The sequence below is a fragment of the Camelina sativa genome, chromosome 13 (assembly GCF_030686135.1).
Source record: "Camelina sativa cultivar CO46 ecotype springtype chromosome 13, ASM3068613v1".
NCBI classification, from domain to species: domain Eukaryota; kingdom Viridiplantae; phylum Streptophyta; class Magnoliopsida; order Brassicales; family Brassicaceae; genus Camelina; species Camelina sativa.
In genome coordinates, this window is record NC_141892.1 from 12,018,150 (window position 1) to 12,041,319 (window position 23,170).

The 23,170-nt window shown below is 38.8% G+C and overlaps 3 protein-coding genes and 2 pseudogenes across 5 annotated transcripts; all 5 read right to left on the minus strand.

The window, feature by feature from the left end:
• Nucleotides 1-1,972: 1,972 nt before the first annotated feature.
• On the minus strand, nucleotides 1,973-4,074 carry LOC147929434 (uncharacterized). Its single transcript, XM_087480609.1, has 3 exons — nucleotides 3,927-4,074; nucleotides 2,375-2,662; nucleotides 1,973-2,274 (listed from the first exon to the last, which is right to left on the minus strand). The coding sequence occupies exons 1-3, from the start codon at nucleotides 4,072-4,074 to the stop codon at nucleotides 1,973-1,975; spliced, it is 738 nt and encodes a 245-aa protein (XP_087336735.1).
• A 52-nt stretch (nucleotides 4,075-4,126) lies between these two features.
• Nucleotides 4,127-6,234, minus strand: LOC147929435 (uncharacterized; annotated as a pseudogene).
• A 4,457-nt stretch (nucleotides 6,235-10,691) lies between these two features.
• On the minus strand, nucleotides 10,692-11,563 carry LOC147929436 (protein VACUOLELESS GAMETOPHYTES-like; annotated as a pseudogene).
• Nucleotides 11,564-14,949: 3,386 nt separating this feature from the next.
• LOC104736596 (uncharacterized) lies at nucleotides 14,950-17,523 on the minus strand. 2 transcript variants are annotated; one of them, XM_010456610.3, is made up of 13 exons: nucleotides 17,226-17,523; nucleotides 17,061-17,131; nucleotides 16,884-16,964; nucleotides 16,637-16,765; nucleotides 16,448-16,537; nucleotides 16,312-16,365; nucleotides 16,105-16,195; nucleotides 15,930-16,000; nucleotides 15,743-15,812; nucleotides 15,605-15,657; nucleotides 15,429-15,522; nucleotides 15,250-15,347; nucleotides 14,950-15,159 (listed from the first exon to the last, which is right to left on the minus strand). In XM_010456610.3, exons 1-13 carry the CDS (start codon nucleotides 17,293-17,295, stop codon nucleotides 15,073-15,075), a joined length of 1,059 nt encoding a protein of 352 aa, XP_010454912.1. In that variant the 5' UTR covers nucleotides 17,296-17,523; the 3' UTR covers nucleotides 14,950-15,072. The 2 variants fall into 2 exon arrangements, with proteins under 2 accessions (XP_010454912.1, XP_087337767.1); XM_087481641.1 differs by having other exon boundaries at nucleotides 16,637-16,776; nucleotides 17,226-17,483.
• A 405-nt stretch (nucleotides 17,524-17,928) lies between these two features.
• LOC104736600 (eukaryotic translation initiation factor 3 subunit B-like) lies at nucleotides 17,929-21,725 on the minus strand. 2 transcript variants are annotated; one of them, XR_015578173.1, is made up of 11 exons: nucleotides 21,361-21,725; nucleotides 21,012-21,249; nucleotides 20,774-20,920; nucleotides 20,382-20,510; nucleotides 20,135-20,263; nucleotides 19,963-20,046; nucleotides 19,751-19,875; nucleotides 19,445-19,643; nucleotides 18,832-19,363; nucleotides 18,632-18,740; nucleotides 17,929-18,547 (listed from the first exon to the last, which is right to left on the minus strand). XR_015578173.1 is itself a non-coding variant. In XM_010456615.3 (11 exons), the coding sequence occupies exons 1-11, from the start codon at nucleotides 21,471-21,473 to the stop codon at nucleotides 18,209-18,211; spliced, it is 2,148 nt and encodes a 715-aa protein (XP_010454917.2). In that variant the 5' UTR covers nucleotides 21,474-21,599; the 3' UTR covers nucleotides 17,949-18,208. The 2 variants fall into 2 exon arrangements, 1 of the variants encoding a protein (XP_010454917.2); XM_010456615.3 differs by having other exon boundaries at nucleotides 17,949-18,547; nucleotides 19,441-19,643; nucleotides 21,361-21,599.
• Between the last annotated feature and the right edge of the window lie 1,445 nt (nucleotides 21,726-23,170).

The window sequence follows — 23,170 nt, forward strand, 5'->3', positions numbered from 1 at the left end:
AGAGATGTGTGTGAAACCCGAAGCAGTTGCAACTTCCATCGCTGTGAGAGTTGCCACCGCTTCGACCATCAGAGGGGAGTGGATATGGTCCACTAGATCTGACCCCTGTAGGAGGATTTGGTCATTCCGGTCTTTGAAGACCTAGCCAATACCCGCTTTTGGTCATGTGGTCCACGAAGCATCTGTGAAGCAAATCACTAAATTACTACTTGGCTGAGTCCGGACTGAAGAAAGGTAAATCGTGGTTTTTGGGGAATTTGAAACTTTTTCAGACTGGGATTGTTGCCATTCCTTTGCCCTGGTGATAGCTAGATGGAGGGCTTCTTCCGGTAGGAACTGTTCTTTAGTGAATAGGAGTTTATTGCGAGTAGTCCATAAAATCCAGAGAATCCACGGTGCTAGAGGACCACCGCCAATGCCAGTAGGTGGTAGACAAACCAAGTGGTTTACTACCTTGATGCCTTCAGCTGTTGAAGGTATCTGTTGAGGAGAGAAATCATAGCTAAAGGGTGCCATATCCCAGATCTTAGTCGCAAATGGGCAAGTAAAGAACATGTGGAGTTCGGATTCAAACTCATGACAATGTGGACACCTGCAATCCTCCGAGATATTGCAATGAATAAGGTTATTTCCCACTGGAATAGCTTGTTTTACAATTTTCCACATCAGGAGTTTAACTTTTTGTGATGTTTTGGTACTCCAGATATGCCTTTGCCAATTGAAAGTGTCAGGAATCAGGGAGTTATGTGAATGAGTTTGGTGGGGAGCTTCTGATTGGCTTACATGGTAACCTGATTTAGTGGTATATTGTCCATCTTTAGAGGGTAGCCAGGCCCATTTATCTTGGGCGCCTTTCTTGCTTGGTTTGATCTTGAGGATTTCATCTTCATATGCAGGTAACACTTGTTTGATGCAATCAACATTCCAAGAGGATGTACTTGGTATGATGAGGTCAGCAACTGTCTACAAATGTGTTCCCACAGTAGGAGGTCCCATTGGGGTTGATGGATTGTCGAGAGATAGCCACAGGCTATTCCAGAGAGGGATGGAGCTGCTAGATCCGATAAGATATCCCACATGGGGTTTTAGTAAATCTCTACCAATGTATATGCTCCGCCAGCCATGGGATGCCAAATTAGGAATTGAGCAGTCCAAGAAACTTTTACTGGTGCAGTATTTCCCGAGGAGGACCCTGGCTAATAGACAATTAGGTGAAGTGAGAAGTCGCCAGCTTATTTTAGCAAGGAGGGCATCATTAAAGGCCATAACGTCTTTGAAACCTAACCCCGCAGTTTAAAAGATTTGGTCATCTTCTTCCAGGAGATCCAGCATATCTTTTTCTTTTCCGTATTATGGTCCCACCAGAATCAAGTTAATGCAGATTGAATTCTTTTGCAGAGATTGTTCGGTAGTTTGAAACAAGACATGGAGTATGTGGGCATAGCAGCTAGGACCGACTTCAGCATAACTAGCTTCCCAGCAGAGGAGAGGAACCTGGAGGACCAACTTAATGCTCTCTGTTTTATCTTGTCCACTATACTACTGAACAGATCCTTCTTCTTGCGATCAAATAGTTCAGGTAATCCCAGATATTTTCCTTGTCCACCTTCTTTTTAGATGCCTAGGATTCTCTTAGCTGTTTCTTTTGTAGCTTCTGGAGTCTTAGCCGCAAAGGTGATTGAGGATTTAGCTTGGTTTTTGTTGACCGGAAGCTTGTTCATACAACTGCAAGATGTTTTTTTAAAGTTGAGCAGCTTTGCGGGTCTGACAGGCAGAAAAACATTGTGTCATCTGCAAAGAGGAGATGATTGACTCGAGGGTTACCTGAAGCTACTCTTAGACCAAGTAAACTACCTTGTGCTTGGGCTTTGGAGCACAACCCACACAGAACCTCACTGCATATTATGAAGAGGTATGGAGAGAGGGGGTCCCCTTGGCGAATACTTCTCTCAGGAGTAACAGATCCGCAGGCCTATCCATTCAGTAGGTAGGAATACTCCATTGTGTTGATACACTGCATGATCCATTGGATCCAGGTTGGATGGAAACCCATTCTCTCCATAGCTTCTTTTATAAAATCCCATTCAAGCCGATCATAGGCCTTGCTCATATTGGTTTTAACGGCCATGTAGCATTTTATCTTTGCTTTAGAGGTTTTCAGATAGTGGAGGGCTTCGTGTGTGATCAACACATTATCAGAAATGGCTCGTTGAGGGACAAAAGCAGACTGATTCTCTGAGATGCAGCAGTGTAATATAGGTTGAAGCCTTTTAGCTAGGATTTTAGAGATTACCTTATAATACACAGAGCACAAAGCAATTGGCCTGTAGTATGAAACTTTCTGTAGGTTAGTGACCTTAGGGATAAGTCTAACATGAGTTAAGTTTATATTCTGAGGTAGGAAGCCAGAGGTGAAGAAGACTTGAACTTCTGAGATGATTTGGGGTCCCATCAGGGCCCGACACTTTGTCTGCATGGATGGAGAAGCAAGCATTCTTCACTTCCACTGCTGAGGGGAGGGCAGTGAGCTTAACATTCATCTCCTTTGTAATGCACAGGGATAAACCTGCTTCTATAACAGCTCTTCTTGTACCAGGTACTGATTTAAACATATCTTGAAAGTAGTTAGAGATAGTGCTTGATATCTCCTTTTCCTCGTACACTGGTGATGTAGTATATTTCAGTCAATTAAATTATCAATCCATAATCTGCATTAATCAACTCACTAAGAATACACAAAGTTGCTTAATCTATTCTTAACAGGAATTGGTTTGGTTTAACAGTCTTAACTAGCAAAACAAATCAAAGAAAAGAAACAGAACACAACTAACAACAAACTTTAAATCAAGATTAAACAAGTGAATCTTGGGCAAGGTAATTGACTTGGGAGATAACTAACCAATCCTATATGTCCAGGCAACAATCAAGAACAATCCGATGGCTAAGAACACTAATGCAAATCAATCCATTTCCATGGTAGAGATTCCTATGCTAATCAAGTGATAATCAACTTTTTCCAAAGGCAATCACAAAGCTAGGATGCATTAACAACAAGTCTTAATACCACTAAGCACCCTACTCATCAATTTACATTGGCTAGGAGTGCAAAGCCCTTGAATAGTTTGGTTCAGGAATTTCATCAAACACCTTATGGGCAATAGAAATCCTAATGTCTAGATTCAAGCTGGATCAAGGTTTTTCAGCATTATTAACACTAAACAAGATAGGAAACACATAAATAAGGCTCTAGACATCAAAGATCAATCAACTATCTCCCTAATCTACCTAGCCCAAAGTTCTAATGATCTACTCACTCATCATCATAATCACACAAAGGATAGAATTTGATCTTTGTGAAATCATAATAAGAGATTATAGATTAAGAGATTTGAAAGAGAAATTGCTATTAAAAACTTAGAAGTACTCAATCATTCAACAAACCAAGAGTAAATAAGCTTAAGAATCCTAAGTGGCTACTAAACAAGAGATAAACAAAAGATAAGAGATCAATCTCCCCTTAATAGGGTTAGAGTGTTTATAGGAAAATAAAAGGGATTCGGGTCAACCCAGTTCAAACCGGGTCAAACCCGGATCAAAACTAAAACAAGTGTGGTGATGGTCTCACACGGCCATGCTTTGGCCGCTGGTCCTGACCGCTGGTCTCACACGGCCATGTTTTGGCCGCTGGTCGAAACGATCAGTGCACGTCTACTCTTCACTCGGCCACCGTTTGGCCGCTGCTCTTTGCCGCTGCTCCAAACGATCTTCCTCTTACTGAACTCCATCGGCCAGCTCTTGACCGATTGGGATGGCCGCTGGTATTCACTCAGCCACTGTTTGGCCGCTGCTCTTGGCCGCGTGTGGCTCCTGTCTTCACTCTGGCTGTATATACGTTCACTAAAACAGGTATAAATCTTTACACGCACATCTGATTGGCCTGAAATCACCTCCATTGAAAATCTTACTCAATTTACAATAACTTAGATGAAGAACTCTGGAGCTAAATCCCAAGGAAAGGTCTTCATACGAGTCAATCGTTGAGGGACTGCAAACTTGTTCCGAATCATCAATCATCTTGTGTGCATCCGAATGTGTGTCTTCCATTATATTGTTAATTATTGACTTATTTGGCTCTAAAGCACACTTTCCTTGTACATCTCTACTCCATCATCTGAGATAACAAACTTGATGCAAAATGCAACCTAAACAACCTAAATGCTCATGAATATGCACAAAACAATGAAGAATTAAGCTCTAAAATTACATAAAAACACAAGATATCAACTGGTAGTCCATCTGTACCCTCGATAACAGAAATGTTGTTTATGGCTTTGCGAGATTTAGTTGTGGCATGGAAGAAAACAATGTTTTTATCACCTAGTGACAGCCACAATTTTCGACTTCTTTATTTCCAGAATGCTTCTTCCTTTTGGTAGGCGGATAGGAGGTCTTTGTTTAAGGAGTCAATGGTTTCCTGTGGGGATGAATCATCGGACATAGCTTCCTCCAGTTGGTCTCTAAGGGTAAGGATTTCCTTCTGGCTGTTCAAAAACTGGTGTTTACTCCAACGAATAATGTGATCTCTGCAGGATCTAAGGCGGAGGTCAACACTATGGTCAGGGTTTGCATTCCAAGCCTCAAACACCAGCTTTTTAACTTCAGGGTTTTCTCGTAGCCGCCTGTAAAATCTGAATAGACCAAGCTGTTTCTTCTTTTTCTGGTCGAAGGAGGTTACTAGAGGTCGGTGATCAGAGCCTTCAAAGCGAAGGTATTCACTTCTGCCAGAGGTATAGGCTAGGATCCATTCACTATTCGCCATGACTCGATCAATTCTACATCTGACTAAATGTGTATGTCTCTTTCCACGCCAAGATAGACAATTCCCAGTATGCTTGAGGTCATAGAGATTATTAGTGGACATAAAGGATCTAAGATCCGAGAAGGAGCTTTCTGGATGTTGTGGGCCTCCCACCTTTTCCGATTGGTGGACAATATCGTTAAAGTCTCATGTGATGATCCAAGGAGAAGATCTGTCAGCGGTATACTCTTGGAGGCGATTCCAAGCTTCCAATCTTTTTGTTCTGTCCAGTTCACCGTATAAAAAGGTAGCAAAGAAAAGTTTTCCTTTTACTTTTATGCTTGTGTCAATATAGTGAGGGCAGGAATGAAGTATTTCCACTTTAAGGCTTTGTTTCTAGAAAAGTGCTAAGCCACCAGCCCCGGGTGAGATTGGTGATACGAGGTGTTTGGAGGGGTAATCAAGCCATTGTAGGGACTGAGCCACCAATTCATCTGAGTTATTTGTCTCCATGAGGAACAAAAGGTCGGGGTGAATACTCTACGTATCTCCCTTATTTGCTGGATTGTCATGGGGTTCCCCAACCCACAACAATTCCAGCTCACCATCCTTAAGGAAGAGGGGTTAGGGGATTCTGAAAATCTACTTTGTTCTTTCTCACTGCAGGGATTAGGGAGATTACTGGTGGTCCTGAAGCAGAAGGTTGGTGTGGTGGCATGCTAGGTAGACCATCAGTCCGTTGGTGATCCGAATTTGAACTCAAAGGCCTTGTGTTTTGAGTTTTTCCCCTTGGGGATGACTTTGAAGATTTCCTCTGATTTGATCTAGATGGGCCTGCTTTCTCCACAGCTTTGGTTCCAGTTGTCTTTCTAGGCGATCCTTGTGTAAGGTTTCTTTTTGTGTTCTTGCACCTAAGAGTTTCTGCGTTGGCTTTGTTGTTTGTCTAATAGAAGGAGGTCTTCCCCTACCACGTTTGTTTGGTCGACCAGTGTTCACATCTCGACCCGATTGGTTAGTGTTTGGTAGTTTCGTGGGAGACAGAGCAGGACCATTAGTCGCCGGAAGCAGGCGCTGATTTGCATCTGGAACATTTTGGAAAGCAAGAATAGAGTCTGATGTTGTCTCCATAAGGTTATCAGCCTCACTCTGCATTACCCTCATTCTGCGAGCAGCGCTTTCTGATGGGTCCGGACATGATATATATTGTATAGTGACCTCTCGAAGCTCCTCCAAAACCTGATCTCTACGGTGGAGATCTTCAGAAGGGGGTGGGACCGCTGGTGCCTGGACAGGCGGTTGTTTATCTTTTTTTGGTGGAGGGGTGATTGGATCGGGACTAGCCACATCACGCTCCAAGGGTGGTCTCCTTGCTCTAGAGGAGACTGAGGGATCATCTTGTATGTTTGTAGAAGATAAGGACTTTTCTCTCCATTGGAGGTTGCGTGCAGGGTGAGCAGGGTGGTGTGGGAGACCCGAAGCTCTGCGTGCATATGGGGAGGTTTCCCGCAGGTAAGATGGGGATTGGCGGGTTCTAGGCTTAAGTCTACCTTCCTCAAAACCTCTTTGTTTATGATGGTAGGATCGAGATTCTGAATAGGTTCTTTCCCTTTCGCCTAAGTTAGCAAAAGACCTCTTTCTAGGGTTTGGGTTTGTAGAAGGTAGAAAACTCCTCTCAGGGCTACCGTTCTGTTTCTTGGGAGGTAAAAAGTTGTCTTGGGGGTATAGTAGTTTCTGGACATTGATTGCTGTGCTGGTGCACTTGATAAATCGTTTTGCAATGGAGGTAGCACCTTTGCAGTGGTTGATACTCCAGGGCACTTGCTTCTCTCGTGTGATAGCCTTAAACAGTGAGAGCAATGGTTTTTAAAATTTTTGTATTCAAGATTCACTACCACCTCATTGCCATCAGCAAACTCAACAATTGTCTCCTTTGTTAAAGGTTCAAGGCCGTTAACAAGTACTTTCAGGTTAATAGCAGAGGAGGTGATTTCCCAGTACAAAATCTCTCCCAAAATCTCACCAATGGATTCGAGCATTTCCAGATCCCAGTAGTGCTTAGGTAGTCCTTGGACTTCAATCCAGAAAGGAATCATGGCAGGGAAGGTTGATGAAATAATTGGCTCCCATTTCTGTAGGATAATCATCCATTGATCCAAGTGGTAAGGTCTGTTTGCCAGCACTTGGTGTAAATTCTCTTCTTTTTCAAACTTGAACTGGAAGCAGCCTTGGCCGAGATCTGACACCGATGCTTTTCCTCGCAGGTTCCATCTGTTGATAAGGAAGGGGAAAAGGGCCCACATGCGTTGGAGGGTGGGGTTCGTTAGTCGACCGATGAGGGTTAGGGCGTTTTCCTCTATGAGATCTGAGGTATCTATCTCTGGAGCTTTAACTCGTTTACGTGGAGGAGGGGAGGGGAGAATACCCTAATGGGTTCTTTACCTTTTTGGTGGTATGGAATGCGGTTTGACATGGTTGGGAAAAGATTGTGAGCCGGTTACAAGTTATAAGTTGTGGAACTGAGTGAAAATACCAGTGTGGATGCTTGTTTTGGCTTAAATAGGTTACGAGATATAAATGCAAGAGCAGGAAAACAGAGTTTGATAGTATACTATCGGTTATCAGCAGAGTACATGCACAAACATTCAGTGTTGGTTGATGAAGGGGAGCTTCATCTTGAGGAAGATCTGGAGCAATGGTGGTGTGGGACAGGGATTAACCATCGGATAAAGCGGTACGGTTGCTGCTATTGGAGGATGGCAGTAGGTGAGATCTGGATAAAAGTCATTCTCCTTCACCTCGGGTTCGGTGCATGGGAGGATTTGAAAAGTGTACGGACACTTAACTATAGCTAGTCAAAGTCCCATCTGTTCTTGATTATGGCCTTCATATAAGACCCATTTTAGCGGCCGTTTTTTAAAAATGTTTCAGTAGCCTTGTTGGCTTGTGTAAGCGTATTGAAGTTTGAGGTTTCGTGTTCCATCTTCTACCTTTAGATCATTTTCAATGGTATTCTGTTTTTGTCTCTTAACTCTATTACACTTTAATTTTTTGTCTAATCCATTTATATTTTCATCTATACAATAAAGATTGTTATTTTTTTCTCTATATATATAGAGGAACTCTATTTTTTCCTCTGTAAATAGAGTTGAACTATTTCATTTGCAAAATAGTCCTCTTAGAACGACCAGCAATGTAATGAAATAAAAAATGATTTTGACAACTATTCTTCTCTTTATTGCCACAAGGTTAGTGTGTTTATACTAGACACATTTTATTTGTATTGAATAGTGAACAACAACATTATGGAACATAAGGCCATCTTTATAGGGGGAAGAGCAAGGGTGTTCTAAGCCCAAATAAATTAGTAAAATAAGGAACAGTGGGCTTAGAACAATTTTTTTGGTCTTGATTGAGAACTGATTTAAGCCCAGTTCTCATTGGTCGTGGCTTCACGTGATTGGGCGAGATTTTTGCAAAGAAAGAAAATATTTCATTTCTCTCCTTCTGATCGAAATCGTTTCTAGGTTTAGGTGATGTCGAAGACGGCGAAAGCTTCTCGAAATCGTATCTAGTCACCATCTTCGCCGACTAAGGTTAGTATTCCGGCCAAAATCGAGAGCTCTTCCATGTACAAATCGGTCTCTACATAGGTTTTCCGACAAATCCGTTTAAATTCTATTGTTTTGTCGATTCATATCTCCGGCGATTTGAAGGCGAAGTCGAAATCTTCTTCCTGAGCCTTTGTCTCCTCGTCTCCTTTGTTTGGCAAATCTTATCTCCGGCGATATAGACAAGGTAGTCCCTTCGTTTCCTTTGTCAGTCCTTGTTTCTTCGATGTTTCATTGATTTAGGGTAAAATTGAAATCTGTGAATTAGGTTTGGGTTTAGTAACATGGTATAGGGTTTGTCTTATCTGTTAATTAACGGTTTTGATTAATCAATATAGGATTTTAGTGAGCTTCCAGGATGTATGACTGAATTCCGAGTGTTGTATGTTGTATATGAAATCAACCTTAACACTGATGAACTTTAATTGATTTTGCTTTGCTTCTGATGCTTGTAGGTGTGGTTAACCAGGGCAAATTAAATCGGAGAACCATCAACAAACCTGCATTGCTCTAAACTAAAAGGTAAGTCACTAGGTTGTTTGATTGTGTAGTGAGTTTCTCAGAATTGTTTTGTGATGATCTCGGATGTGAGCAGGTTTATATCTTGTAATTGAGTTGTTGTGAATTTAGTGAAGAGAAGGTAAAGAGAAGGTTGCACCATCTGCAGAGTTTAGTCACATGTGGGAGATAAAACAGAAGGATTTGGAGGGCATGAAACAACTCCAAAAATGTCCATTCTTGACACTCTCATTGCCAAGAATGAAACTCTTGACGAAGATGAAAAAGCGCTAAAGAAGAAGCTAATGGCTGAACTGTTTTAACTTAGAAGAAATAGTTCTCGTTATGTTTGTTTTAACTCTCGTTATGTTTGTTTTAACTATGTTTGTGTTATGTTTTGAATGTGCTGATGAATCATATATGTTTTAACTATGTTTGTGTTATGTTTTTAATGTGTTTATGAATCAGATATGTTTGTGTTATGTTTTTAATGAATCTCAGATGTTTGGTTACATTATCTTTCTTTTGTTTTTGCATTAGACTTTGCTATGGGTTTTCGGTTTCAGGTTGAAGAAGACATAGACTCTGAATACGACTATGGTATAAATAGCCCATTAGACTATAGTTCCGAAGAGGAGGAGGAGGCTGAGACCTATTACTATCCTCCACAACCATCAACTGAGATTGGATTCACAAGTCTGTGGAGCCGTGAAGCTGAACCACTTCCTGATTATGAGACTTAATTGACCCAGCTCAAGCACCAACTGATCCAGCTCAAGGACCATCAAAATCAGTCAGATCGGAGGTTGGTGAATCTGGAAAGGCTTGTTACTGAGGCACGAGAGAAGAAACCATTCTTTCAAATGGCCCCTGAATTGGTAGTTGTTGTTTGCTTAGGTATGATGGTTATGGTAGTGGTACTTATCATGATTAGTAAGTAAATTTGTTTTGGCTTTATGTATGATTGTAAGATTTTTGGTATGTACCCGGGATGGTGAACCCGTGAATGGTATGATTGTAGGCTTATTGGCTAGTGAACCCGTGATCGTATTTTGTGTATTTTGGATTTATACTTCTCAATCCAAAACCCGTGATGATATTTTGTGTGTTTGGATTTTAGTTTTAAAGTCAAAAATTAACAGAGTCACAAGAGTTGATGTTTCACAAGAGCTGATGATCCCTCTGTATATATGAGAAGAGCACAAGGTTTTATTTCATCAAAAAAACAAACATTTCATTTTCTCACCAAAAAACATATCATCAAAGTTCTCATTGCAAGTTTATTTTTTTGTTTTTTTTCTCTTGTTCTCTTATAGCATCTTCTTCCAATAATTTTCACTACCATTATGATCCAAATAATGATAATTTTAACCAATTTTTTAAGTTTGCAATTTAAATGTTATTTTTTAAAGTTTTTAAAATTGTAATATGTTTAAGATTATTATATTATTAAATCTAATGATCTTAAACATGTTCTCCCAATAACTAACTTCTTAATAAAAGATCTTAACTAATGATCTTACGTTATTTTCATAATATTTTTACTCTAAGAACACCCTAAAATGTACCTCTATAAAGATGCCCTAACAAGGGTTCAGATCCAAAATAAGGGATTCATTTTTTTTTTTTTTTTGACAACCAATAAGGGATTCATATGACAAAAAGCTTCCACGGAAATATCTCATAACAATACTGGATAGATTAGTGTATAACTGCTAATCAAAAAAAAAAAAAAAAAACAAACAAACAAAGTCCAACAATATTTCTTACAGCAAGAGCAAGGTCCATCAAGCTATTTGCTCACTTATCTCGATTGAATGACGAAGACAAGTTATACAGCAAGAAATTAATCCAGAGTATGAGAAAACTATTTTTTGTTGACAACGCGACTCACAAGCATAGCAAATAGGTCGAGGCATATGAATATTGTTGGGTAGAACACCTACCTTTCTATCATCGTAGAACCACGTTAAACTGGGCTGAATGTATAAGTCCTCCTCAAGCATACATTCGATGTGAAGTGTGACACAACAGTACTCATCACATATGTAAAACCGCTCCTCTGGTTTTATGTCTTTCGCAAACTTCACACCAATAATAAGTCATGGTACTTGTCTACTCTCCATAAGAAAGTGTGAGTGTGTGCTTATCATGCTTATACCTCACATTTTGAGGTAAAGTAGCACATTCAAAACACAAAGAAAAGTCACACTCCTCAATGCCATTGAATGTTTCGTATGTGGAAAGAATTGCAAATCGAGCACCTTCTCAAGTCTCCTGGTTTGGATGTTAAAAATAAAGGGTGCTTATGACTTTCATGAACTAATGGCTCAGAAACTGTGGCGCACTGCACATGTAGCTTGAAATGACATCCTTGTTCACCACACTATTGAGTTGATATATATGAGTGATACGAGCTTCGACTCCGAATCCATAGAGAGATTTTGAATATGTAATGAACTTTTGAGTGGTGTCGATCTATATGTTTTTCTGAATGAATTGCAGCTAAATTGTCTGTCACCAAGAGCAAAATCTCAAACGTACAGGCTGTCCGACTACAAAAGAGTCAACGATCAATTTATTAGTATATATCAAAACACTAGTAGTATACTATAATTAGTATTCAAGTTTCTACACGTGAAATAACGAACGAACTCATTTAATGCCTCTTTCGCTAAAGCATTGAAACGATTAGATTAGAGTTTGATGATGGTGTAACGTGTAAGTTAAGTAGTGCTCTTCACGTAGTTTTGCCTGCGCAACTTTCAAATTTTATTCGAGAGCATTTAAATAAATCATTGCGTGAACAGGTCTGACTTTTATGGAGATAGTTTTTTTTTTTTTTTTTTTACATATAAGTGTCGGAAAATTTTATTTATTGCTTTCACAATATACAAATACAAAAAAAGTAAACATGTCAATTGAATTCGACAAAAAAAGCAGGTCAATTGAATAACATTCCTTTTTTTTTTTTAACAATTTTTGGTTGGACCGCCTTTGGTGTTTGAGGTGCCAACAAGAAAAAAAAAATCTTGATAGGACTAAAGCAGATACAATCGAACCGGTTGATTAGACCGGAATCGTTAAGGAACCCAAAGACAAGATGAATAAAAGTATAATTTCTATTAATTTTATTCCACTAATTTTTCATCCTATATACTTGAAAAAAATGATGCATGATTGGACCGAATCAGATGCAGTCAAACCGGTTGGTTAGACATTATAACCAGTCTTGATTATAACCGGAATCGTCGATGAAATACTAATATGAAACTAACCAAAAGAATGAAAAATAAATACGCACGAGAAAAACTATTTTAACGGAGATGGGTCTCGATCGTCGGAACTCGAACAAGATTCCTCAGTTTCGGCAAGGTTCCTCAAATCTCCATCTCACTGTTGAGAACTCATAAGTCATAAGTATACAGTAGGTGAGATAGGTGTGGTGTGGATTAAAACCACCACCCCACACACTAACTACGCTTTTAAAAATGTTACAACCTAAAAAAGTTGCTCTTTACTCATTCTTGAGTTACTTTCTTATTTATTTCCAATTAAATATTAGTAATCTGTTTTCCATAAAATTATAATCCAATAGAATTCAATTTCTGATTACTTTTATTATTATTATAATCTCTCTTCCTTAATCATCCCCACCCCACACACTAACTACGCTTTTAAAAATGTTACAACCTAAAAAATTGCTCTCTACTCTACTCTAGAGTTCCTCTCTAACGATGACCACCGGTAAACATATGATTGTTTTTGGGAAGCTCCATACTTTAGAAGAAACAATCTCTTACTCAGCTTTAAATGTTTCTTTCTAGACGAAAATGTAAATCAACTACCTAATCCACACCACACCTATCTCACCTACTGTATATTAAAAACTTCCTCTTTATCAAAATATTTATTCACTAAGTAAATAAAAGCCACTAAATGGGGTTTGACTGGGTTTTAACATTACTGGTCTAATGTTGACAAGAAATACAACAACAAAAGTAAAACAACTTCTGATGTTGGGAGAAACCAACAAGCAAAGGGAAGAAAATCACTTGTCGTTTTATCTGCAAAGGAAAGACTTATACAAGCCACATAAAAAGAAGACAGTACAAAATTCAAATTTCACCGTATATGTATTACAAATTGGTAACATCCCAAAACAACACATTCTAATTGTAGAATAGAGAGATATTTTAATCTTTTCTACATTTCGTTATTTAATAAATTAAACAAGACTAATTAAACATCAAGGTTTGCTTTTAGTAATGTTGTGACACCCCAATTTCAGAGACTTGCGGAGAGGTTTAAACGACTTGATTTGACCACCTATGTCATCAAAGTGCACTTATTTTTTTGGTCAAGGTCCTGAGAGAACTCCACAGTTAAGCGTGCTTATGCTAGAGTAGTCTCAGGATGGGTGACCTTTCGGAAAGTGATTGTAGGGATGGTAACAAGTCTTTAAAGCCTCTCAGATGTAGCAAACCAGCCGTAGGATATGGATGGGCTCACGGGCCTAATGAGAGGACGTGAGGCCCATTAAAGAAGGTAGGCCCATGGACTGGGATTGGACGTGGAGTCCACTAAGAGGTGGCGGTTGGGGCGTTACAAGTGGTATCAGAGCCAAACCCAGATAAGTGTGGAGTCGAGTTGGCTCACACTGTCGGGGGTGACAGTCTTGATGAGCAACGAAGACGTTGAGATCTGTTAGTGGGGGTGAATTGTGACACCCCGGTTTCAACAACTTGCGAAGAGGTTTAAAAGAATTGATTTGGCCACCTATGTAACTAAAGTGAGCTTATCTTTTCGGTCAAGGGCCCTGAGAGAACTCCACAATTAAGCGTGCTTATGCTGGAGTAGTCTCAGGATGGGTGACTTTCCGGGAAATGATTTTCGGAACTGTACGAGTGAGGACAAAACACAGAAAAAGATCATGTGGTGATTTGTAGGGACGGTAACAAGTCTTTAAAACCGACGAATATGGATGGGCTCATGGGCCTAATGAGAAGACGTGAGGCCCATTAAGAAAAGTGGGCCCATAGACTGGATTGGATATGGGGTCCACTAAGAGGTGGCGGTCGGAGTGTTACAACTAGAGTGTCGGTTGGAGTTTTTTTCAATAATTCAATATATGGGGTTTGATTGTAAAACAAAAGTAAAAATAAACTTGTGCTACGCACGGGGTAACTTCTAGTAATACATACGGTTACTTTTCCAAAAAAAAAAAAAAAAAAATCAATTATAAAGGATAAATAATTTTTTAACTTTGTAAATACTTTTACTATGTTTTTTTTTATACCATCAAAAATTTTGTCAATAATTTGTATCCATTAAATAAAATTTTGAAATTCTCAATTTTTCATAAAAGTCTATTAGTTTAAAAATTATGTAAAATTTTATCATGTTTTCTATTTAAAAAAAAAGGAATTTTAATAATACCAACAATTGAGGATTACTTTGACATATAATAAAAGAAAGAATGCAACATGAGCACTCATCCTAAGACCATCTCCAATGTATATTTCTATTTTTTTCTCTAAAATAGAGTAACTCTATAATAAAGCAATAGTTAGTGTAAAAAATAGAGATGAAAATAGAATTGCTCTATATATAGAGCAATCTAGAGCAAATATTGTTCTATAATAGAATTTTGACTCTAAAATAGAGTGGAGTTGGAGATGCCCTAACACGAGGATGGAATACTAGACCAGAACGAAAAAGCATACCGATCTTCCGAGGCAAAATTGATCGTAAATCGACTGAAAATATGATTAATATTTTACATGTCTCTAATTAGACAATTTAATATATTGGCAATAACGACTATATAACATTAATCATGCACTAAACGCCTAAACCAGAGCTTTGTCATGTAAACAGAGCTCTTGTTTGGACGCTCAATCTAACACAGGCAAATTATCAGAGCATTGATGGCTTATCCTGAGCCGGACAGTTCTCTTAACTGCGACTCACACAGGTCAAAAGCTAGTTCAGTGTTTAAAGAATGCAACTGCTTAATGCCTAAAAAAGGATGATACTCTTTGCTTTTGTAATGATAATGATTTGGGAGAAGTGAATACATTATTTCAGTTTACAAGGAGATGTTTCTTCTTCTTATTAGTTTACAATTTTACCAATATTACAATTGGAAATGTCATGTCCACCGGTTTATTTAAGGAATTTGTCAAACCAGTCTGATGACTCTTTGATCATAAAACTCGTCACTTCGTGTCCAACTCCATCTTCTGCTTTGAACTGCTCTCTCGAGAAACATCAAAAGTCTATTTTAATTTCTCTATCCGGTGGTTGCAAATAGAACTATTGTTTAGATCAGTGATGATGTACCTTAACATTTCCAGGAGAACCAGTATCTTTATAAGCCTTCTCAGCTCTCTTTAAAGGAACTTCTAGTCCGCCAAGAGGGCAGCGAGGATCTTTTGCACCTGCACATGAAATCCGGAAAAAAACTTGTAAGTGTGTCAGATAGATAATGAACATTTTACATATATATCGATTGTGCTGACCGTTAAGGATGTAAAGAGGCCGTGGAGCAATCACTGGTAATGAGTAAGGTGAGTCAAACTTAGAAGCTAGTCCAGGAGCTATTCTGTTCCACACCTGTTTTAAGTCAATCAAATACTTACCAACTGTTATATTTGAGTCGCAATCCGAATTCGTAGTCATCTTCAAGCTTCTTTACCTTGTCGACTACTTCTTTGTCGATTACACTCTTTCCCAGATCAATCCTTGCTTCTGAAACCATAGAAAGCAAAGGAATTATAATTCTCATACTTAAGTATATATTGAATCTTTTAGTGAGTTTTTTTCAAAATCTGACCTTCAAATAAAGGTTTTATACTGTTGACTCTTGCTTCCCACTCATCATTGTCTATTGCCCATCTAAATCCCTGCCCAACATTCAAAAGTTTTTGAATTAGGAAACCTTATCCTCTTACAAGCAAAAGAAAAGGTCTCTCATAGTTGCTATGTTGTTTAAGAAAGAGTAGTAATGATGATTTTTGCACCTGAACACCGATTAAAGGGACAGCCACGGAATAGCGGGTGTCAGCTGCAGCAGCGAACCAAGCATGCATCCCTGTATGATGGTTTTCACAATGAACAAAAAATTAGTATATATGAACTTAGTATAATTACTACAACAAATCATGCAACTCATCAGTTAGTAGTTATATGACTGACCTCCTAGCGAAATGCCGGTGATTCCTATCCTTTTTGGGTCTATATCATCCCTCTTAATAAGATATTCAGCTAGTTTGATCAAATCCCAAACCTGAGAAAAGACCAAAAAAAATAAAAATCAAATAGATGCAGTAAGATCGATGTTTTATACTCTAAAAGTGAAACCAGAAAATGAAAGCTAAATAGAGGCAATGGGGTTTTTTTTACAGTATCAAAGATAAAAGGCATTGTGTTTCCATTTTTCCAAGATGATATAAGAGCCTGCATTGTAATTTACACCCATATCAGAACTCAAAAGAGAAGAAAAATAAAAAAGGTCATATATAATGAATTTGTAACAAACATCATTATATGCAGTTTTGCAGATGTAAGCGCGTTCCCCGTGGTAGCGAGAGTCTAAACCGATGGCTACATATCCCCTTGAAGCATATGCCTAAGCAGAAATAAAACATATATATATAATCAAAACATTCCTCTGTTGATTAATTAAGAAGAAATCAAAATGTGAAAAAAAAAATAACAATGATGTTACTTCGAGCCATGGTCTCAACCATTCTTTGTTTGTGTTTGTGCCGTGCATAAACACAATCGCTGGCCTTCTTTCTTCACTGCTCTTCTTCAGGCTTAATATAAGCAAAGGCAATCTCCCTTGCTCTGCATCCTTTTATATTCCTCATTACAAATAGAATACAATTTATTTTTTATTTTTTGTAAGACTTAACACAAAATATATTATCCATAAAGTTTCTTTAAATATATATATACCAAATGTTAGTTACCTCAGTGTGGAGATGAAGGTTTTCTTCTTTAAGCATCTCTTTCAAGTCACCAATGTCTTCTTTTGGACAAGACTCTATTGCCTGTGTTTTGTAATGACCAAACAAACAAAAATCAAATTAGAAGAAGAGTGACACTTTTTTTAGGAAAAAAAAAAAAAGGATTGAACATCATCGCACTTCTGTAGATGGAACATCGGATTGAAAGAGAGGGTTCTCGACAGGATTCGAATAATCCACCATTAGTGGAACTGGAGAGATTAAAAAAGATTTAAAGGAAGATAATTAAAATATGTGATTATGAGATCAGGAAAAAATTAAAAGAAACATTAGTAAATAAATCACCTTCGGGAGATCGTCGACTTAGGAGAACACAAAGGAACTCCGATCTAAACACTTGGGCTTGAGAATCCATAACTCCGTCTCCGGTGGCGGTGGTGGTGGTGATCGGTGGTGGGAGAAAAAGATTCGATGTTCTGTGTTTCGTTACTCAAAATTAATGTCAACGGCATGCAAATTTGCACAATTAGCTACCTGCTTGCTTCTTCTCTTCTTAATGGACGTGTTTTGGTTAACTTTATAAATACTTTTTTTTTCTCCGTCTCTTTGTTATTGATTTGATTTAAAAATAAAAATAAAAAACACTTTGAATTTGTCGTCACATTTTTGGATTTTTGCATTTTGGGTTTTTATTCGATTGCTATAAAAAAATTATTTGAAATGTTTTTTTTTAGCATCCACAAAAAAAAAACATGAGTTATTAATTTTATTTACTACAATACTTAAAAATTATAACACATACTCAATTTATATAATCTATATACGAAGTTTTTTAAAAATCCTCAGTCTTTTAATATTCAAGTGAGAATACCTTCCACCAACTGGCATGGGAGAGGAACCTTTGTTTCCTAGGATAATATGGGCGATCTGGACAGCAAGAAACAAAAACATATTTAACAATCGACAGCTACAACTTTGTGATGAAGCCATCATCAGTGCCTGCTTGTAAATTGAAAAAAAAAAACTTTTCTTTAAGATGGAGCTTAAGTTTTAGTAGAGACCTAAATATTAATTGCTTAAACCCTGAAATTGAGAAAGATCGGTCAACAAATATGCTACCAACCGTTGTGTTTTGCCGTTATGTAGATCTCACCAGATCCAACTTTACAATTCTCAATCCTTAATTTTGTCATCACAAAGCTCAAACGCTATATTTCATATATCTTAAACGCTAAAGATTTATCCTAAGGAACCAAAAATTCTCTTCCAAGTGTAGAGAACGCTGACGTCTAAAGAGATCCGAAGTGACAAGAGACGGACTGAGAAAATTACATCGACTCTTGAACGATTTCCTCGGTTACATCGATAACATCCTCAAACTCAACTTCTTTGGCTTCATACTCATCTTCTTCCACATCACTAACTTCACCATCCCGAAGATTTTGCCTCGCGAGTTTCTCCTCTTCATAGAGAGACTTCCACTGCATCACCCATTTTTCCCATTCTTCCTTTAATGCCTTCCTCTTCTCTCTGTCTTGTTCGCTCAACAGCAACGACACGTCTTGATCCTCTGCCTCATACTTCTTGCTGTACTTCTTCAGGTTCTTTGCTATCTCTTCTTCCTTCTCCGCAGTCAAGAATGATGGCGGTCTTGGACGCCAAGCCAACTGTATAACCACAAACAAATATTTTATTGGACAATTGAAATGGATGATGCCAGTTTGAGACCGAGTTTTTTTTTTGTTACAGACCTGGAAGAAATGATCCTTCAGTGTCCGGTAAAGCAAATTCCCGTTGAAAGACCATATGGTGAACCCATTCTCCATCTCGTGGACTGATGTCACAGCAGTTGCAACATACCTTTGAAAATAAATAAAAAGAACAAAAAACATCAGCAGTTGGAACAAAGAGAAACAACAAATGGACTGGTTTAGTTTTAAGACAGTAGTACCTTCCAGTTGGGTCCCATTCGATATCCGTGGCCATGAAGTGTTCGGCTGTGGCCATTGTCTCGAGCTCATCCACGTTGAAAAATTCAAGCTGGCCATTGAATCCCTTTAACCCAGCAAGAATGATGTACTTGCCAGTGGGGGACCAGAAGAGGGCATTGGCTTGTTTGGCCTTCAAAGTTGCGAGCTTTGAAACCCTTCCAGTGTTTTGTGCAGTCTTCATTGTGTAGAAACTGACATCTGGTCTTGGTTGGTCACCATGAATCACAGCAAACCTGTGACCCTTGGGCTCCCACGCGAAAGCAATGATCTTGTCATTCTTGTTGTCCAGCTCAAGAACCTCGATGGGAATATCCCTCTCTTTGATACGGAAAAGCTCAAATCCAGAGTATATGCTCTTCTTAGTTTTTGTGTATCGATCAACCTTGACAGCAAGATACTCTCCACTACTCTGCCAGTACATCTTGCAGTCGCTCACACTGAAGAGATTCTTCTGCCTCAACTCCACCTTGCTCGGGATTGGATTAGAGCAACCTGAAGAAAGACATGTCAATACAAAACAACTGGCAGAAAACTGAAGCAAATTGAGGATTCAGGGAAATAATAGAAACATACCTTGGCAGGTTGGTTTCCACCACCTTGTTCAGGAACAAACAATGAAAGGATAGAATCAGTAGGAGACCAGCAGATATCCACAACATTATCGACCTTCATGGATTTCTTGTCTATTAGGCTGAAAGTCTCAGTCTCATAGACAGATATAGTGTTTTTGCTAAGCTTGGCAAAGTATTTATCATCATTTCCACCAGCCCATCTGCAGAAAAAGTTTACGATATATCAACAAATGTGCACAATAGTTGAATAGAGAATAGATTTTGACTGTTTATATTCAGGACATTGACATGCAGTTGAAGATATTACCTGAACACAGGCCAAGAGGCACCAGCAACACCACCAAGTCCTCCAATTGAAAACTCATCAGCACTACCCTTGAAATCTCTCATCATCCTACCGGTCCTCACATCAAAGACCTTAACTTCTACTTTCTGAGAGTTTGACAGAAATCAGAATCCTTTGTATACAAATGATATACAAATAAAAGTTGGAAAGAAGAGAAGCAAAGATGCACTCACACTTGCATCTCGTGGGTTGCTTGGTTCTTGGCTATGGTAAGTTACCAGATATTTCTCACCTGGCGAGAAATCAACTAGTTTTACCTAAAACGGAATCAACAAACATGTCATGTTTTCAGGCCAACAGAGGAAAAACAAAACTAATACGTAGCGATTAAAAGGAAAGTCAAACCATAGAATGCTGATAACGCATGAGACGCGTGAATGTATCAGCACCACCCCAAACAGCTGCTCCTTGCTTGTGAAGTGTCACAAGGTATGTACCTAGAGGAGACCACTGCACATAACTCTCTGTCCAATACTGCATAGGAGGAGAACATCATTAATTCAAATAATGGATATACACAGGAAAATGTAACTTTGCCCTAAACAGTCAATTAACAAATAATGGATATACACAGGATATGTAAGTAACTTACAGGACGCTTATGAACAGGTTCAGGCATCTTCTGCCTAGGATCATTCCAGTAAACTTCAGTATCAGCACCATGACGAATGACTAGCTGGTCCCGGGCTTTCTCATCAGTAAGCCATTTTTGATAATTTTCCTGAAAAAACAAACACCATATAAATAACGAGAACAAGCACCTCAGTAAAGAAACAAACATGCAACAAGATTTACGCAACTTTTAACTATATTGGTTAGTTTACATACAATGCGTAAACAGATCCTAACTCTAACGCAGCTAGCAAACACATGTAAATCACTGAATCAAACCAGCAAATAACCAGCACAGACGCAGAGGAAGTTATTCAAAGACAATGATTCAAGGTAGCAAGGAGTAGCGTATATGATGAAAACTACACATACCGCAGGTACATAAAAACTGGCCTGAGGAGGCTCCCACTCCTCCTTCACATTCATCAACCTGTCGAAATCATCAAACTTGTTTACATCAAAGATATGAGCCTTGGCCAGCTTGTAGCCATGAGTCTTTTCCTTAGCATTTTGCGCTTCCTGCAAGATTGAGAAACAAACTCTTGTAAGTAGAAGATAGAGACACCTAAGCTAATTAACTAAGCTGCTCGTAGTTAGTTAAATAAATAACCTGAGCGGTATTGAACTCAATAAAACAGTAACCCAATGTCAATTCGGTATCGGGATCAACGGGCATCCACAGTCCATTCTCCCTGATCACACCTAACTGGTTGTAAATTTTCTTGACAACACCTTCAAGTTTCTCATACTTCTCTCTGAGAACAACAGGGAGGTGATCTACTACGATTATGTTACCGAATCCAGTATCGAATTCTGACTGATCCTCGTGGTATACTGCTTCATCATCACTACCAATCCACCAAAGATTCCAAAGAAAAAAAAACAAAAAAACTCAGTTCCGTTGTTCGTACATTCTACAAAAACCAAGACGCAGCGATCTATTGAGAAAAAAATCTCACCTCGCGATCCCAAAATCGTCTCGAGGAGGAAGATGGATTGAATCGAGATTAATCTCAGACCAATTAATCCCTAACTGAGCCGCTCGGCCATCTATATCAACGGCCGCAACCATGATTTCAAGAACTTAAATCCAAGATTCTGTGCGCTTTGAGGAAGAAGAAGAAGAAGAGGTGAAGAAAGTGAGAGCCTAGGGTTTTATAGCTTTTGGCAGTGTTAAGCCGATGACGAAGACGGAGGAAGACTGAATATTTTCCCTGGACGGGTCGGGTCATGTAATTGGTTGGACCTATATTATTCCAAAGCCCATTAACAATAATACAGCGACGAAAAGCTCATTATGCTCTGTTAGTTCCTTTGACGATACATGTTTTTTTTTACTCGCAACTTGCAAGCTAGGTGACAATTTTTTTTTTAACATCTAATAAGCTCTTGTTAATCGATAATGTGATCCTCATTGGGACATCAACAAGAAAACCAGGAATGTAATAGTAGCTGGCAAAATCAATATTATTTGGTAAAGGTGTTTTAGCTAAACTGTCTGCAGCTTTGTTGTTGTGTATTCGTGTCCAGACATATGCAACTTCTTTGAATTTTTGTTCCCAATATTTGACTTCCTCAACCCAGTTATGAACTCGAAAGTTATGTTGTTCACCGGTAACCAGTTTTGTGACCGTTGTGTTGTCTCCTTCGAAGGTTACTCTTTCATATCCTCTTATCCATGTTTGTTGCATCGCAATGATCAAGGCCTGAAGTTCTGCCTCCAAAACACTATCACATATCTTACCTTTACTCTGCCCAGCCGTTCTATAAAAACCCTCTGAATCTCTTATTATCCATCCTGCTTGTGGTGTAGAATCCTGTTGGAATTGACTATCATAATTGCATTTAACATAATCAGTTTGAGGTCGTGTCCATTGGGAGTGTTGTGATTGTTGATGTCGATGGCTCTGTGCATTCTGTGTATCCTATGTACAGCAGTTTACCCACTCTTTTGCTTCATGTAATGCTTTATTGAGATCTTGTTGCCATGTGCTACCTCTTTTTTGAAACACCAATATGTTTCTACTCTTCCAGATTCTCCAAAGTGTCCATATTGGTAGTTGTCGTTCTAACGCAGTGAGTCCCTGATTGTTGTAGCAATCTATTATACCCTGAAATTTGTCTTCAAAGCTACTAACCAGACTGGTGATGTTTCTGTTAATATTTTGGCTTCCTCTCCAGATAGATTGTGCGTAACAGCAGGTGAAGAATAGATGATCTGTTGTCTCTTCAGTTTGGCAACATCTTTTGCATTGACTATCTGTTGTAATCATTCGGTGTCTCAATTCAGAGCCTACTGGTAATGCTCGTGAGAGCAAACGCCACAAGAAATGTTTCAGTTTTGGAGCAATGTCCATCTTCCAAATGGAGGATTTGAAACTCTGTAATCCCGGAGGCGGGCGTACTGGTTCATCAGCGTGTATGTGAGTTGCTAGCCAGTATCCAGATTCAACGGTATATAGTCCTGAATCATTGTAGTGCCAGCCAAAAAGGTCCGGAGATGCTATTGGACTCAGATGTATTCTTTGTATTATTGTCACATCTTCATCAACAAAAAGGCTGCGTATCAGTTCCAGGTTCCATATCCTCTGATCCGCCCTGATAAGATCCTTAACTCGCAGTGTTCTTATGACGTCTAATCCATCAATACTCCTTGGGGCTCTAGGGGGATTGGTTGGTAACCAAGGGTCTACCCAGACATTTATATTTTCACCATCACCAATAAAAAATCGCATACCACGTTGAATCATGTCTCGACCTTCTAGCAGA